Below are 17,532 nucleotides of genomic sequence, written 5' to 3'. Positions count from 1 at the left end.
AGTGCACCGCACAGCTGTTAGAGCAGATCCAGGCTACCCAGAGAAGAATGGGGGCCCTCAGTGTGTGTGTGTGTGTGTGTGTTTACTGATGGGACAGTAATTGACCAAGAAAAGTCTTTATCATCATTATTTTAAAAGAGCCAGCCCCCTTCACCCCAGTTTACTTGAACAACATGTGTTTTGCTTTAGCTTTCTAAACAGCAGCTATACCCAACATATTAAGGGTAAGCACAACTTCACAAGCAGATTCCTGAATAAGTGAAAGCTGTGCTGTGGCCTCTGTTTCAGGAAAAGAGTCACGATACACATTTGGGAAAGCCCAAACCCATACTGGATCTTGACTTCTGGGAGTAATGAACTCAGTGGGTCACATTTGGAAGGGACAGGCAGGTGGTAACGGGTTATTCTCAAATTGCGTTTTGTTTTTTTGTTTGTTTATTTTTTATTTTTATTTATTTATTTATTTTTAGGAACTTTGGTTATCACTCTCTGACCTGACAGCCAGTCAGCACTTCGTATTTTCACTGAGTGGAATGTGTCTAACTGTATATTATTAGTGAAGGAAGGCTGATATTATGATGTTAGAACTTGACGATCCTTACCAATGCCCTTGGAGAAATGATCCTGTTTCCTTGAGTCCATGTAAAGGTCAAATGAATACATTTTATTTGGCAGTGTGGCATCTGTAGCCTTTAGTAATTATATGTTATGACTTAATTTCTTTCTCTCTAGTTTCCAAAAATAAACAGTAAATACATAATTTTTGCATATTTCTATCTGTTTTAAATACCCACAGAATGCCAATTTCAGGCAGGGCCTCCTGCTCCAGGTAATAACGATGTAAAAAATGGGTGCTCATGATATTTTGGAGCATACAGTGTTTAGACACTAAATGGGCAAAAACAAAATGCATAGTAACTCTTTGCTGCCTTTCTTTCACGTGGCTGACCATGTCTTTTATGCCCTTCTTTGAACATTGATCTGAATCTTCCTTGTGCTCAATGGGTGGGGGTTATGGCATCATTTCTCAGTCTAGATTCTGAGTCAACAAACAAGTTCAAAATCCATGCACATCATTTAATCTCTTTGAACTCCAATTTCATCTCCAAGTGAGAATAATAAGACCTACTTTATAAGATTGTTGAAGCACTAATAAAATGACAGTTGACTAATGAAGACTGAATAAATTATTGTTAGACATGACAAGATGGAAGATATGTCTTGTTATAGTTTGAATATGAAGTCCCCCACCCCCCAAAGGGTTCATGTACTGAATGCTTCCTTGCCTACTCACTTTAGTAACTTAGGGAAACTTTAGGAGGTAGCAGTGGTAGGACAAAGTATATGACTGGGAATGTAACTTTGAAGGCTATACTTGGTTTGTGTGTCTGTCTCTGTGCCTGTGTCTGTCTGTCCCTCTCTCCTACCCACCAGTCATGAAATGAACAGCCCCCCACCATGAAGTACCGCTTCTCTACAGGCTCAGATACACAGAGCCATACGACTGTAGCCTGAAGTCTCTGAAACTCTAAACCAGTCAGTCTTTCTTCTCCTAAGTTGTTCCCGTCAGGTGTTCTATTTAGTGGTGGATGTTTACTAACATCGATTTCTACTCTGTCCTCAAGAAACTGACAGTCTCTTTGGAATATAAAGCCCCACACATAGTATAGAGAATTCGTGAAGCAGCATGGTGCAAGGAGCCCAGGAAGGCTATGAATCATTATACAGTTGAAAACAATATTAATAGAACAGGCAAATCCACAGCTTGATAGAATTAAAAATATTAAAAAATACCAGCTAAGAAAAGAAAGAAATGTTCTGTGTAGATAGATTAGCAATGTAACATGCTTGCTGAACAAGGCAAAGGACCTGAGTTCAAATCACCGTTACCCCTTTATGTCAGGATATGGGTATGGCTGTGCCCGTGTATATAACACCAGCCTGGGGTGGGTGACAGGGAAGAAGAGGAGGATTCCTAAGTCTTGCTGATCACAAACTGAGTTCCAGGTTCAACAAGAACCTGTCTCAAAGTAATAAGGCGGAAGGTGATGGAGTCGTACATCTGACATCCTTCTCTGAGCTCCATGTACACTCAGAAATGCAATACCCTCTCACATATGCGCATACAACACACACACAGAGACAGAGACACAGAGAGAGGTGGAGGGAGGGAGAGAGGGAGGGAGGGAGAGAGGGAGGGAGGGAGGGAGGGAGGGAGGGAGGGAGGGAGGGAGAGAAGAAGAGGGAGGGTGAGTGAACTTTTTGATAAAAGGAATGATGTATAGAGGTATTAGATAAGATCTAGAAAAATGAATGGAGGATGGTCACATTTATCTGGATTAGGCAAATAAATACCCACTTGACAAAACTAATCAGAAATGACTCTGGTAAATACTACCTGTGTAAGGTGTCTCTGCCGCCCCCCTTCTCATTTAAGCAAGAATTCAACACTCGGTGAGATGGGTGGTAACTGAGCCTTCAGAATTCTTGACCCAGTGAATGCTTCAGCACTCCAGTGTATGAGAAGGAGCTCTGGATTGGGAACCACCAGCAACAGGAGTGAGGCACAGGGAGACCCAGCTATGTCTCTTTGATCCAACTTTCTCATCTTCCTTTTGGATTTGTTTGTCTTCATGACTTTCTATGGCACTTGTATATTTCTCGGCATTTGAATGAAGAGAAAGGGGACTAAATTCAAAACTATCTATTGCATCATGGGACAGAATAACCAAGGTCTTATGCACATCATCTTATTCTTAAATATATTCCTTCTGCCTATATTCAGTCATATTTGTACCGTCTTTACTGTCATGTGTTAATGCCAGTGGACTCCACAGTCGGATCTTGCTCAGGAGTTCTGCTGATGTGCAGCACCGTGATCAGGGGGACCTTTCCTTCGCAATCTCTGTCTTACGTGATGAGGGGCCACCCCCAATCTCTGTATGACCCTCTTTGACCTCCTTATCCCCTACTTTATTTTAACTCCTCTGTAACACTTGCAACATAATATGCTTTTTATTTATTTATAAGAGAATCTTACTCTCTCTCACCTGAAAAAAAAGTGATTTGAAGAATCTGAATTTTGTGAACTGAGGATGCTGAATCTGTATTGCATAATGGAACACCTGACATAACAAACCTCTCAGGTTGTCTCTGAATAAGATTTTATTAGAAATGTTTAGTTTGTTTGTACCTTGTCAAAAACCTCATAGTGTTTGTATAAACAGTATTCAGCCCTATTTTATGGTCACCCTAGGAATCATAGTCTGTAACCTCGGTTAGTGTCACTTCAGATGTACTCAGATGGTGCAGACCAGATTTCTGACATTTTATATAATAGCTTTATTATAATCTCTATGCCCACTGACTTTGTCAGTAATGCTTATAGATTGGGTGTAAGCACTTCTGAATTGAGGAATACAGTGGCTTTTTTTTTACAGTCCTCCCATGTGACCCATAGCTAATAACATTTTTGGTTCAGCTAATGTCTGTCAACAATTAGTTAATTGGTAGTTTGTACCCATAGCAACACTAATGTTTCCAACATATAGGAACTTGTTTAATGGCTTCTGTCTTAAAACGATTAGCATATCAAAGGAGTACCACATAATGATAAATTAGACTTGTATTTACTTTCATTTCCAGAGTTAATTGTTATTTTTTTCTATAGTCTTTTGATATTTGCAGAGAGCCTCTATTGAGAATAATCATGCAAGTGAATCATGGCCCAAAACAAAATGTTGACTCATTATATTAGATGTAGCCTTGACTGGTACCATTTTTCAAATTTGAGTTTTCTTTAATATAAGTGATTATAGTTTCAGACACTTAAGATAAACACTGAGGATCTTCCTGGTTGAAGGGACTTCCTGTTTAGTTTTATACAATGTACCTGAAACTCTTAGAGTTTTCAGAGTAGAAAAGCAAGCACAGCGGTTAATTCCATTCATTTGCTTGTTCTGTTATCCCTGTATTCATCATTCTGGGTTTCAATATGTTCCACAGCTGGGATGCTGAAGCTTTTCGACGCTCAAGAACTCACCTGTTCTGAATATTTAGTGTGAATATCACAAACTCCTTTCTGTCATAGCCACAGGCTGACCCAGAATTGCTTTGGGGTCTCAGCAGACTATCATAGCTATCATTACCTTGCCATGTATGTGTGAGTGCCTGACACACTTTTGTGGAGGAAGAAGGCAACATTCTGTAGTTTTAGCAGATTTGGCGTCTTTTCCTCCTGTTTTAGCCTGTGGCAGTTTCAAATGGTGCAGATAGAAGCCCTGAAAATGTATACTTGTTCATTTTAAAATGTCCCTTACTACGTTTTAACCACCCCCTGTTTTCCAAATGCTGCCATTAGTGGTTACAATAATCATCTGTAATGCTAGCTTCTAAGAACGACGGTACAAGAGCCTCTTTTCTAATTTCCCAGATGGGAGGGAACACATGTACGAGCCTGTTCGAATTGCAGAAACTGGAAACAGCACTGTGTGGATTTGTATTTTTGGAACTCTTTGGGCTTATTTAAGCACCCCAAACCAAACCCAGCTATCCATTAGGAGTCAGATATCAACTCAAGGAAAATCCGGGTGTCTTACCAAGAGGAACAAAGCACTGCAGTAGCTCAGAAGACAGATTAAAAACAACCGGACCCGTGGCTCAGGCACCTTTTCTGCAGACCATCAGATGTAAGGGTTGACCATGGAAACCAGAGCCATCCTTTTGAAGAACTGTCTTCAAGCATTTGTTTTCTTTATTTGAATGATGATGAAGAGAAAAATTTAAAAGATGGTAAGAGAAATAATTAGAAATTATCCATAGGCATATGGAATGAAGCTGCCAGTGATAAAGGACCTCAGTGGCCCCTGGGATTTTTTTTTTTTTTTTTTTTTTTTGTAGTGTGTTTTTGCAGGGTTTGTGACCTGGATCATAGCTTCCAACTTTGACGTGTCACAGTGGAACCCCAAGGCTGACACTGGCAGTCAGTGTGGTTTCTTTTCTTTACCTTCCTCATGTCTGCCACTCTAAACATGATGACCCCTCTACCCTTGGATCACAGGCTGAAGCTGTGTAGATGGCATTTCTTTGATCTTGGATATTCTTTAAGTGTTAGAGTCACATAATTAGGTGGATTCTGAGTGTTGAATATCCTAAGTATTTTTTCTCAGTTTCATTCCTCATTTTATAGAAAAGAGGATTCCATGTTGAATATTTTACATTATATAAAAGAACAAGGATACATAAAAAAGTTTAGACTCTCATTCTGGGCTCTGCAGTTAAAACCATCAATCCCTATAAAACTTTGTTGTCAGGGGAGGGACAAGGGTCAGCACTTTGTCTCCAGACTTCACTGCTGATAGCACCTGCAGAAAGCGGTTCCAAAAGTTATCATTAGATGCAGAGAACAAAAGGCAAGAATTCATATTTGTTAGTCTTTTGACTTGTTCAGTCAGCCAACATGGGGTTTGTACTGCCAAGCACTGGTCGGCCTGGTTCTTCTCACTGCATCCTCTCCCTCCTCCCTCCCCTCGTTTGAATAAAGCAAGCGAGCATACAAGCAGAAAGTCATGCTTCTTCATGTCATGAGGCATAAAATATATTCTATATTTTCCTGAAAATATAGCATTAAATGAAAAACTAAAGCAATATTAATGTCATGTTATTGACTAGACTTAATTTCATTTGTAAAAATATCTGAATTTTTTGTGATGTTAGAAGAGCCTCAAAAATACCTAAAGCTAGAATAAGAGAAAATATATATAACACATGTTGTAGAAGAAGGCTAATAAAATTATTAGCCAACGCTAAAGATCTGAATGCCTTAAAGACAGGCCAACAATGGACTTCTCGTTATACAGAAGAAATGTGGGTGTCCAAGAAACAAGTGAAAAGTTGCTTCAGCTCAACACTGAATCTGAACTGGGATACTGTCTCTGCTGTCAAACTGCCAATACTAATTTAAAAAGAATGAGAGAGTGATGGCAGTGTTAGCATGTTACCACTGCACAGGGAAGCAACAGGCTCTTGCACACTGTTGTCCATATGCATTGGCCCAAATCTGCGTTTCTGGAAATTGTTCAGTTAAAACAATCCAAATCTAATCCAATATAAATTCTACTGAAATATAAGGTATTTGTGACCTTTAAACTTAGTTTCAGTTACCTATTAAGAAATAGGCATATTACTACTAATGACTATATACACATATGCAAGATACATCAATGCATTATCAAGTGGCTAAGAATTGCAAGCAACATGAAGTTCTGTTCCTAGGGAAATGGTTAACAAGAAGACATATGCATGCTGGCAGATAGTATGCTACTGTGAAAAAAGCAATTAGTAGAGTGATGTCTATAATAGGATCCCATTCGGGAAAACAAATAGGAGGTTAAAGAGGTGTGTGTGTGTGTGTTTAAATGCTAGGAAAGCTGACCGAGGTAACACTGTTAATATTGATTACTTTGAAAAATAAGTGGCAGGCCGGGCGGTGGTGGCGCACGCCTTTAATCCCAGCACTTGGGAGGCAGAGGCAGGCGGATCTCTGTGAGTTCGAGACCAGCCTGGTCTACAAGAGCTAGTTCCAGGACAGGCTCCAAAACCACAGAGAAACCCTGTCTCGAAAAACCAAAAAAAAAAAAAAAAAAAAAAAAAGAAAAATAAGTGGCAGGCAGCAATGGAAGAACTAATTTTAAAATAAATTCCTATATGGTTGGGCTTGTTTAAAGAAAAAAGACTAATTTTTGTAGTGTAAAACCAATGAACCAAACAAACAAAAAACAATTTAAGAACTTAAAAAGAGAAAGATGAAAATGGAAGAGCCAAAAGCATGAGACAGAAAATCAGAGTCATGTTTTTTAGAATTAAAAAAGGAAGAAAAAGAGAGAAAATCCCTTGGAGGCCAGCGGCCGTCCCTGTGGCGAGCTGCCAGAGAGCAGACGAGCTGGAGGCAGGCTCTCACTGTAAGTAGGTGTCCTGGGAAGTCCATACATTGACCAACACAGTCCTAGGTTATGCCAGTGATCCAGGACAGGGCTTTTTTTTTTTTAACTCTTTCCACTCTAGGCTCCTTTTTAACCTGATAACTTCTCATACAACCCTGTTTATAAAGCTATATAAAATATGTATACATGTCAAACGTTTGTTGATAAATATCTTAAGAAAATATGTTTCAAAGAAAAATTTTGGTAGACACGTAATTTTACAGTGTACTTAAATCAAAAGCAAATTTACATACTGGTGAGTTGGTGCATTTGTTTATTTTTACATAAAGACATAAGTCTTGGGTGAATATTTGAATTGATGAACATTTTGATCTTGTCACCTTCAATGTTACGGATACTCTTTTGTATAATACAAGGCACAAAATAGCAGAGACATGGTTAGGGTCAATTGAGAATTGTTGAAAATTCTGTCCTAAACCCAAACCAGAATTAATTGAGACTTTTTTAAAAACTGAAACTCAAGTCAGCAATTAAAACAATAGTTCTTAAAATCAGATATTATAACTTAGTAGAATCCCAAAATACACTGATTTGGTACTTGCTGAGGAATGTTGTAGAAAAATAGTTTTTGTTTTTGTAATTAGGTCATTGTGTTTGTATAAAACCACTATAGCTCATGACATACAGTGTCTCAAGTCTGAGCTCAGCTGTTTCAGGACATATTCCTGGTATGTATGGTATGATGGGGGATACACAGTACAAAGTGTACAAGTTGTATGTTAGGACCAGGACATGAGGTCGCACATGCCTCGTGGACAAACTCTGCTCAAAACACCTTGGATGAACTTTACATTTGACTTTGAATTAAACTTTGCTTATTGCCTGTTCAGAAACTTTTTCCTTTGGTCAAGATTTTTGTGCCTCCCTCAGTTTGTTACATTGAGCCTATGTAGAGCCCAGCACGAATCTCCTCCTTTCTTCTAGTTTCTGTGTTTCATCCAGAGCAGGCCATTGACTCAGCAGAAAGGTCTGGGCCCATTAAGGCATCCGTTTTACAGTTGGTCTTCTGGTTTCCACATACTACAAATGCTCCATGGGGCCTGTGGGCACAGACGCTGAGCCATGCACTCTCCAGCTCCAGTTATATCTTCAGTGTTTGAACCCAGTGGGAACTGTGCGGGCTTGCTTCCTGCTTATGGTGGAGCTCCTGCTGTAGCTGCTGTCGGAGAGTAAGGTTTCTGCCTCTGTGAGGCAGAGTCAGAGTGCGGGGATGGTTCACTTCAAATTACATCTCTGCCATCTTGACCTGATCTTGTCCACCCTTATTTGGAATTTGCGACATTCTTGTATAGCCCCCATCCTAACCTTGGAAGCAAAAGACTGGCCCTTTGAGCAGCTTTAAGACAGAAGCGAGACATGGGTGTGGGTTGTTCTTTGGTGTTTCTCAGCTTTCTGTGGTTGCTGTGCTTCTCAATGTAGCCGCTCATCTCATGCAGGCAGCCAGGACCCTCCAGTGTGTCCACTGTGCTCTAGGCTGGTGAACAAATTCTGTAGCAGGGAGATGTAGACATGGGGCCAAGGCCTAGGCAGCGGAAAGCTCAGCCATGGAGATGGCTGCAGCAAGTGGAACCGACATATTCCTAAATAACCCTTGCTTCTTATTTCCTTCTAATTTGTATTTTTAAAATATGTGAGAGACTTGACGATCCTTGTCTCTGTGTATACGTGTCACACATGCACAGTAAGAAACTAGGGAAGGATACTGAAGATGTCCACGCTGAGCAGTATGTGTGTTGACCAGCTTCCCAAGATGCGGGAAAGAGTGGGACTTGGGCAGATGGAGGCCTCTGTCTAAAGCTCTCAATGCTCACACACAGATCAGGCCTAGGCTGGGACCCTTTCCTTTTTTGGCTGAACCTCCTGCCCCCAGGACCTGCAAACTGATTGAAAATTACAGGTCAGTTTTTACCATCCCTAACCTGAGAATGACATCCAGTTCTAGTGTTTTAGGCTTTGTACTTGACTTGGTGACAGTGCCAGGTTACTAGGGGTTGTGGAAATGTGGTATATCAAAGTTGATATGCTTTAGAGTTACTCTGATTCAGCAGCATCAGATCTCTGACAGACAGTTTGGTACTTGGCACATAGTTAAAAGTTCCCAATTTTAAGAGCTCAGACCGTTGCTCCAAATTGAGGCTCTGTCTCTACCTCGATCCATCGCCAGATGAAGGTTCTAAGGTGATATGCAAGATATTCATCAGTATAGGATAGGGTCATTTCAGGTTCCCTCTCCTTAGTTGCCCAAGGTACCAGCTGGGGACATATTCCTGGACACCTGCGAACCCCTCAAGAGTCAAGTCTCTTGCCAACCCTAAGATGGCTCCCTTAGATAGGATATATACTTCGCTGCTCCCGTATCCATCCTTCCTATATCCCAACCATCCCAATCCTCCGAGCTCCTCCCATCCTCCCCTTCTCATATTTCTCATCCCATTCTTAAAGTCCAAATGAGGAGCAGAAGGAGGGAGAACATGAGCAAAAAATCAGGACCACGAGGGATGCACCCACCCACTGTGACAGTGGAACTGATTTATTGGGAGCCCACCAAGGCCAGCTGGTCTGGGACTGAATAAGCATGGGTTGATTCCGGACTCTCTGAGCATGGCGGTCAATGAAGACTGATGAGAAGCCAAGGACAATGGCACTAGGTTTCGATCCTAATACATGAACTGGCTTTGTGGGAGCTTAGCCTGTTTGGACGCTCACCTTTCTGGACGTAGATAGAAGGACCTTGGTCTTCCCGCAGGGCAGGGAATTTGGACTGCTCTTCAGTATCGAGAGGGAGGGGGAATGGAGTGGGGGGAGGAGAAGAGGAGTGGGGATAGGGGGAGGGAAGTGGGGGGAGGGCAATATTTGGGAGGAGGGGAGGGAAATGGGAAATGGGGAGCAGGTGGAAATTTTAATTAAAAAAAGAATAAAAATAAATAAATAAGTAAAAAAAAAAAAAAGTTCCCAATTTTGATTCAGTCCACTTCATCTGTGCATCATCAAAACTTCATCAAATTAGTTCTGCTATTCAGTTGTGAGTCCGATGTTCAATACTTATCAATTCAGTTAACCACTAACCTCCAGGTGTCTTCTGACCAGCAATTGTAATCATTGGATTAATAGGGAGTTTGTCTTAAAACACTTCATAACGGGACATACATGATAAGTGTATGTTGCGGTTCCCAAGTAAATCATCCACCCTTACTTTGTTAAAGTGCATGTGCACCTGCCCCACCCAGCCTTTTGTTTATGTAGTGGCTGGTGTATTTTCTATTTCACAGAAATATACTTCCTCTGGATTCTTGCTATTGAAATAACGTATAGCATATTACAAAGGTAGGTATAATGAGGTTATTTTAATATTTTGCTGGTGTTCTAAGATATAAATTATGTTTTTAGAAATATGTGTATTGGATGTGTTAACTCTGCTTCTGTCTAATCTGCTACCATCACATTCGTTCCCCTGCTTCCTACATGGAAACAAGTGAAATAGTTGGGGACTGTGTGCTTTATTGTGGTAGGTTTGGTCAAGAAGTTTAACAGGCACCAACCTTGAAGAGTGAGGCAAGGGTATGCTGGACCGTTGAATGAAGACAACTCACGACCATGGTTTCATGCCAGTAGGCTGTGAGCTCATCACTGAGAAGATCCTAGAGTAAGCTGGGCATGATGATATAGGCTGTAGACTTGACTTCTGGGAGGCAGGGAGATCTTGAATTTGAGGCCAGGCTGGGCTACATAATGGGACCCTGTCTCAAAAAACCAAAAGTGTTCCTAGAACAGGTTCTCATATTGTTTTTCACTTCCTTTCTAAGGATGTAAATGAAGACCCTGGAGAAGATGTGGCCCTCCTTTCTGTCAGTTTTGAGGATACTGAAGCCACCCAAGTGTACCCCAAGTTGTACTTGTCACCCCGAATTGAGCAGTAAGTGTCAGTGTCATTGACCTGATGAGCCAGATGCTTCTATTTAGTAAGCCATCTGTCTCGCTTTTATGAAGTGTGAACTCTTAATTTTTTTTTTTTACGTTTTCCTTTCTCAGAAATTTGTTTATCTGGGGACTTTTTAAAAGATGTTTTTCTTTTGTGTGGACACAAGTCCACATACCTGAGTGTAAGTGCAGCACTTGAATGGACGTATAAACAGAGGCCAGAAGAGGGCATCAGGTCCTCTGGAGCTGGAGTTACAGGCCGTTATAAGCTGTGCCATGTGGGTACTGGGATTTGAACCAGGCCCTCTGCGGGAGTAGCCAATGCTCAACTGCTAAGCTGGCTCTCCAGCTCTGGGTTGAAAGCATTGGTAGCACTACATGCAGATAGTATTTGCAAGGTTAATCTTTTAGTGAATCTTATTAATGTAATTTATAGTCTCTATATTGCGCCTCTGAATCCTTGAGAGAATTATAGGTACACCAAGTCCAAATTGCTACTGTCTTGGGGTGTCCCCAGGGGGAAGCAGTAGCTATAGCCTGAGGAGGACTGCTGAATAATATCTGACCTAACTTATATATTTGAAACTGTCAGAGTTATTTGTGAAAGTATAACCAGTTTCTTTAGGATATTAAGCAAGAAGTTAATCAGGAACTGATAAAGGTAATATTAAAAGTAGATATTTTAAAATGATGATGTTTGAGGTCTTTCTTTGTTTAAATAGCTCTGTATGGTTTTATGCGCTGCCCAGTCACGTAGTCCAAACAGCTTGCTATCATGCTTGTGTCTAACCAAGTAACTTTTCTCACTAGTAATGAGTTTTATAAAGACTCCCTTCACAATGTGCTTATTGTTGGCTAAATGCTTTAGTAATTTATTCCACTTCAAAGGATGCTGAGGTTCATTAAAAATGGATCATAAACAGATTTGGTTGGGAACTTCTGACAAGACACATTTTTCATCAACAGAGAATTTTTTACAGGTTCTGACTGAAATGCATTATTAGAGTTCCCTGTAGGTCATTTAGTCAGAGTTGGCAGATTTCTGTCTGAGACTAGATGTGCTTGTCATCTGACATTAATATACTGAGCCGTCTTCATGCCCTCTGACCTCAGCTGCTATAAGTTGTGAGTCATGGACACCCCATCTTACAAACTGATAGGATGCAGCTGCTTCTACCCAAATGTGGGAGATTGTGAAAGTCTGTAATGTACAGGCATTCTCTCGTTTATTTATATATCTCCAATAGCAGCTAGAGTGAGGTGTTTTACAGTAGCAAGACTGTATTTTGCCCTGCCCAGTGCATGAATTTTTAACTTAAAATACTGACCCATGTTAATCAAAGGCCATATAAGCCAGAGGCAACAATGCAGTAAAAGAGAAAGAGGTTCTGGAGTCAAACAGAGCTGCATACACCCAGGTTTTGTCCCTTAGCAACTAGTGAAGTATTAATGCCTCGGATCTTATTGTTTCATGAAATAGAAATACTGGTGCTTATTTAATGATGTTATTTTTAGACTCATATTAAGTACTGTTCGTAGCGCATTAGGTGCAGAGCCTGGTACAGGGACAATCCTCCCCAGATAGTAGCTATTAGTGCTGCCATTTTCCATGAGCGCTCATGGCAGATGAATGAGTGGGTGGGTAAGTGACAGGGAGTGGGAGGAGAATTGGAAAGGCTGGCATGACGTGAGCACGCACTGGTCATGGACACTCAGTATGAACTTAATGAGTTAAATTCAGATGTTCTGGTGATGAGAAAGGGAGAGAAAACCATCCCAAGATGTCTGAGAAATGAGTATGTTAGTTTACCATAAGCGGGTCATTGCCTTCTCGGAAGAATGCTGTTTGGTGGCAATGGGGGTAGAATGTAGGGGCTCACACACGTTGTGCAAGGGCTCTTCTGTTGAGCTGTATCTCCAATCTAGTGTTTATTGTTGAGTTAGAAATTGTTTCTTACCAAGTTCCCCAAGCTGGCCTCGGACTTGGAAATCCTCCTCCTGCTCCTGAGCTGCTGGGATTGCCAGCCTGTGCCACTAAAGCCTAGAAATATTTTTGTTGTTCTCCTGAATGGAAGCCAGGTTATTTCTTTGCAATGACTGCCTAGTTTGCAATAAAATATCCTTATTCTAAAAACCTAAGATGTGGTAAAACAATTGAGTAAGGAAAGGTATATTTTAAGTCACCTTTTTTATTTCTAAAACCCAGAGCTTAGGCTGGATGTGGTGGCACACAACTTTAATCCCAGCACTGTGGAGGCAGAGGCAGGCGGATCTCTGTGAGTTTGAGGCCAGCCTGGTCTACTAGAGCTAGTTCCAGGACAGCCAGGGCTATATAGAGATGCTCAACTGAAAAACAAAGAGAACCCCAACTCTCCTTATGCAGAGGACTAGTGATAGCAATCTTTCTCACCACCTCTTTGTTGTTCCCCTCACCTAGTCTGTCTTTTCAGCTGAAATGTTCTCAGTTCATCACTCTTGCTACTATGTCTTCAGTGTCTAAAACTGTTCCTCTTGTTCACAGTGTAGTAGTCTCCCCATCCTGGGAAAATGCACACATTCTATGACTTTGCTCAAATGTCCTCACTACCAGTGCTGCCTCTGAGTGCTCTACCCTCCCCTACCATGTGAAATTTGTCTTCATCTTACCATCTGCCTACATGTGATAGGCATTTCCTTAATCCTTTGCTGAGCTGCATGCCCCTCAGATTGATGAATATGTGCACCATCCCAAAGTGTCTTGCACAACAATGGCTTAATTTTGACAGTCTTATAAGTTAGTATGTAATTCTCACCCCCAAATTGAAATGGTTATACTGAAAGCTTTAACCTAATGTAAGTGTGTGTGTGTGTATATATATATATATATACATATGCATATATATATTTCTAATACTAAAGCAAACAGCCAGACATTCCTATATCTTCAAGTAGAAGTTTTCAGCATGAGATTTTAGAGAAGTGTTACAATGAAGAGAACTTTAGGTGTGGTTCTGTGAGGGCTTACACACTTGCTAAACTGATTTCAGTAGTGCCCTAACCTCTTATCTGTGGTTGCGTGTTCTTGGGATTCCAGTTATCCACAACCTATTGAAGTCTGAAAATATTAAGTGGAATTGTTTAGAAATAAACAATTCATAAGTTTTAACTTGTGCATCATATTAAGAAGCTTTATGTAGTCTTGTGTTATCCTGCTCCATCTTGCCTAGGATTGCAGTCACCTGTTTGTCCAGCTTTTCCATGCTGTACATAGATATCTTATCAGGTTAGCTGTCATGGCTTCACAGTGGCTGTGTTCAGAAACCCTGTTTTCCTTCATAATATCCCGAAGTGTAAGAATACTGATGCTGGTAATTCGGCATGCCAGTGAGAAGCCCTGGCTTGCTTAAGGTGATTTCACTTAAAGTGGAAAGGTGAAAGTTTTCAGCTTGGGCTGGGCATGGGAGCTGGGCACCGTAGCTAGGCATGGTGCTCATGTGTTTACATCCCAGCGCTTGGGAGGCAGAGGCAGGAGGAGGATCTCTATGAGTGTAACGCCGTTCGGTTCGCTCGTTCTGCAGTAAGATCTTGTTCCATGAAACTGTGGAGGAGAAACCGTGCTAGTTTTGTCTTGCACGCTAGACCGTAGACGTTGTTATTGTTCTGTTTCATTGTGGTTATTGTTAATGTCGCACTTTGTCGTAGTTCAGCATGTATATAGCAAAACCTAGGGTATTTGTGATTCAGTCACAATTTTTCTGTGCTATTTGTCTGTGGTTTAAGGTGCTAAGGGTCCTGGAGTGTATTCTTCATGGATAAAGGGGACTGTTGTATCTAGGTAATTCCTGCAGAGTTCAGAGCATAAAAGAGAAATAATATCATTTCAGGAAGGCGATGGCCATGGGATAAGTTTTCAGAACCGAGTGAAGGGGATTAGTATTATCTTGAACATTGTGTTAAGCTTTCATTTGCTACCTATGTTTTGTTACCCAGCCAACTCTCAGCTATGGGAAGGGCATCCCTAACTAGACTTGCCTGGCTGGAGCCTTTGCCGAGAATCTGTTCTTTCAGTTTCTGCTGTGGTGCTTTCTGAGAAGTTCCAAGCTCCATGCAGAATATCTTACAGGCAGAAGCTCTGGGAGACCAAGAGCCTGTTACACATTATTTAAAAATGGTCAAAAGAAGTCTAGCTTCTCCACCTCCCAGCACATGGGCAAAGGGAAATTCCAGGCCTGTCTGGCTATTATCACTCTGCCCCAGCTTGTCTGTGCAGTAGGCAAAGATATTAACTAGTCCCAGAAATAGAAATAGAAAAATACTACTTAGGATGTTGTCATCACATGAAGGAAAGGGATCAATTTGTTATACTCTAAAGAGTTTAACAATATGACTACCAAATGTCTCCAAATTAGACAATCCCCATGAAAAGGAACATCTGTCAGATACATTGGTCAAAAACCCCCAAGTGCATTATGATTTTATGATGTTCTGATATTTGTGTTTTTCCAGGACCCAGGAATAGTTGCCTGGTGCTGTACAGCCCTGTTGCACATGGCTTGCATGCCCTCGTGATGCAGAGATGCCTATTGTTTTCAAGCCTCCCACTGTGCATACATATAGGTTGAAGAATAAACACTTCTGAGAAGAACTTTGTGTTCTTCATGCATGAGGGACATTTATGAAATAAACACATTTTATGTACTATATACATTTGTTTTCTAAGGAATCAAAACCAGTCCTTTGACTTAGACTTTAAGTTCTGCTCGTTGAGCAAATGAAGCCAGTGTGAGTTACGCTTAAAGAAGGGCGAGGGTGAGGACAGTGAGGAGGAGGATTAGCTAGTGGTTGGAAATGCAAAATATTAGATTCTGGTTGTATATTAGAAGAGGGAAAAATCATTTCTAAACCAGTTGCCTTGCTTTTTCCTAGCAGGAAAGCTGTGAATGCTAAGGTTACATCATCAGAGCTGGCACTAAAAATGTGCCATACCTTCCCTCGGTCCCAGACTATTGGCAGTTCCCGCTGTGGGACGCAAAGTGAACTGGGCATCCGAGACAGCACAGTGCTCATCTCTGAAAGGTGTGGCTCCAGCCCGTGCATGGGAGGGGTTTGAAGCAAACCAGCTCGTCACTCCTAGTGTTGTTCCCACTCAGTGCATAAAAAGAGGACGTCACTAGGTTTCGATCCTAATGCATGAACTGGCTTTGTGGGAGCGTAGCCTGTTTGGATGCTCACCTTCCTGGACCTAGATAGAAGTGGGAGGACCTTGGTCTTCCTGTAGGGCAGGGAATTTGGACTGCTCTTCAGTATCGAGAGGGAGGGGGAATGGACTGGGGGGAGGAGAAGAGGAGTGGGGATAGGGGGAGGGGAGCGGGGGGAGGGGGCAATATGTGGGAGGAGGGGGAGGGAAATGGGAAACGGGGAGCAGTTGGAAATTTTAATTAAAAAAGAATAAAAAAAATGAGAAAAAAAAAAAAAGAGGACGTCAGCTCCTGAGGCAGCCCAGGTGGCATCTTTCACAAGTACAGAATTTGTTTTTAGAACTTTTTGTTGTCAAGTTACAGTCCTCCTTGGAAATAACTACGCAGAACTTACCAGCTCATGAATGGCCACCCATTGTGAGACCTGTGTGCCTGCACACATGCGTGTGCTCATTCCTCGGTAGGAACAACCCTGCAGGAACTGACCAAGTGCACGGCCCATTGCTGGAGTGCCAGAGGCTGTCAAGATGAATGTGATGTGGCCCTGTGCCCCAGTTTGCTCAGAGTACAGTAAGAGGCATGAACACAGTCACAGGTTGCAACTTGTGCTTAGTGAAGAAGACACAGTGAGACTTGGCACTAGAAGCCCTCTGTTCCTCCACTTATGTGTGACAGCATGGCTCAAGTGACTTTGAGCTGTGTTTCTTCTTCTGAAAAGGGGCACAGCTCAGTTGTAATTGTACCTGCTCCAGTGAGACAATAGGAAAGGGCCTTCTCTAGTGCTCAACCTGTGGCCGATGCTGTTAGTGCTTTTTGGGTTGTAGGGATAACTTGGAAAACTTACCAACACTGTAAGAGCTCAGAGGGGATTGCATTTCCATCCGGCCTGATGAAGGGAACACTGGAAAGCTTTTGAAGGTCTAGCTTTTCTAATGTCATATGACTTCTCTAGAAATTAAATAAGCAACACAGTGACAATTGGATGTGTTTAGGACTTTCAGATGTTCAGGTAGCTATCCATTTTACTCTACCTTCTCGTGATGGTGTTCCTGGCATGTGCTCTCTATAGAGCTTTCTGACCCCTGTGACCTGGTGTTCTTAGACCCTTCCTGGTCTCCTCCACTGATGGTTTTATTTGTTGGATCATTAAATTGTACTAAATTGTGTTTCTATCACTTGATTATTTCTTTATTTTTTATTTTTAGTGTGTTTATGTGTTCGTTAATGCAAGTGTGTGCATGCCACAGCATGCAAATGGAAGTCAGAGGGCAGCTCTAGGGAGCAGGTCGCTTGCTGCCACCTTAGATGGTCTGAGGATCAAACTCAGGTTCTGAGGCCTGTGTACAAGCACCTCTACTGGCTGAACTGTCTCACCAGCCCCCTAGATCATTTTCTTTCTTCTTAAATATTTTTCTTTGAGATGTTTATTTTATGTG

General features: G+C 41.5%; 1 protein-coding gene across 1 annotated transcript in view; it reads left to right on the top strand.

Moving 5' to 3' along the window:
* Babam2 (BRISC and BRCA1 A complex member 2) overlaps positions 1-17,532 on the top strand; it is a 388,193-nt gene that overhangs the window by 205,855 nt on the left and 164,806 nt on the right. Inside the window, exon 7 of the mRNA XM_057773524.1 lies at positions 10,805-10,914. Within this exon, the coding sequence (XP_057629507.1) occupies positions 10,805-10,914 (110 nt within the window). The remainder of the gene's footprint in view (positions 1-10,804; positions 10,915-17,532) is intronic.

This window comes from Chionomys nivalis, chromosome 1 (genome assembly GCF_950005125.1).
Source record: "Chionomys nivalis chromosome 1, mChiNiv1.1, whole genome shotgun sequence".
NCBI classification, from domain to species: Eukaryota; Metazoa; Chordata; class Mammalia; order Rodentia; family Cricetidae; genus Chionomys; species Chionomys nivalis.
The sequence above is the reverse complement of the archived record's forward strand: the minus strand, read 5'-3'. Positions and strand labels throughout refer to the sequence as shown.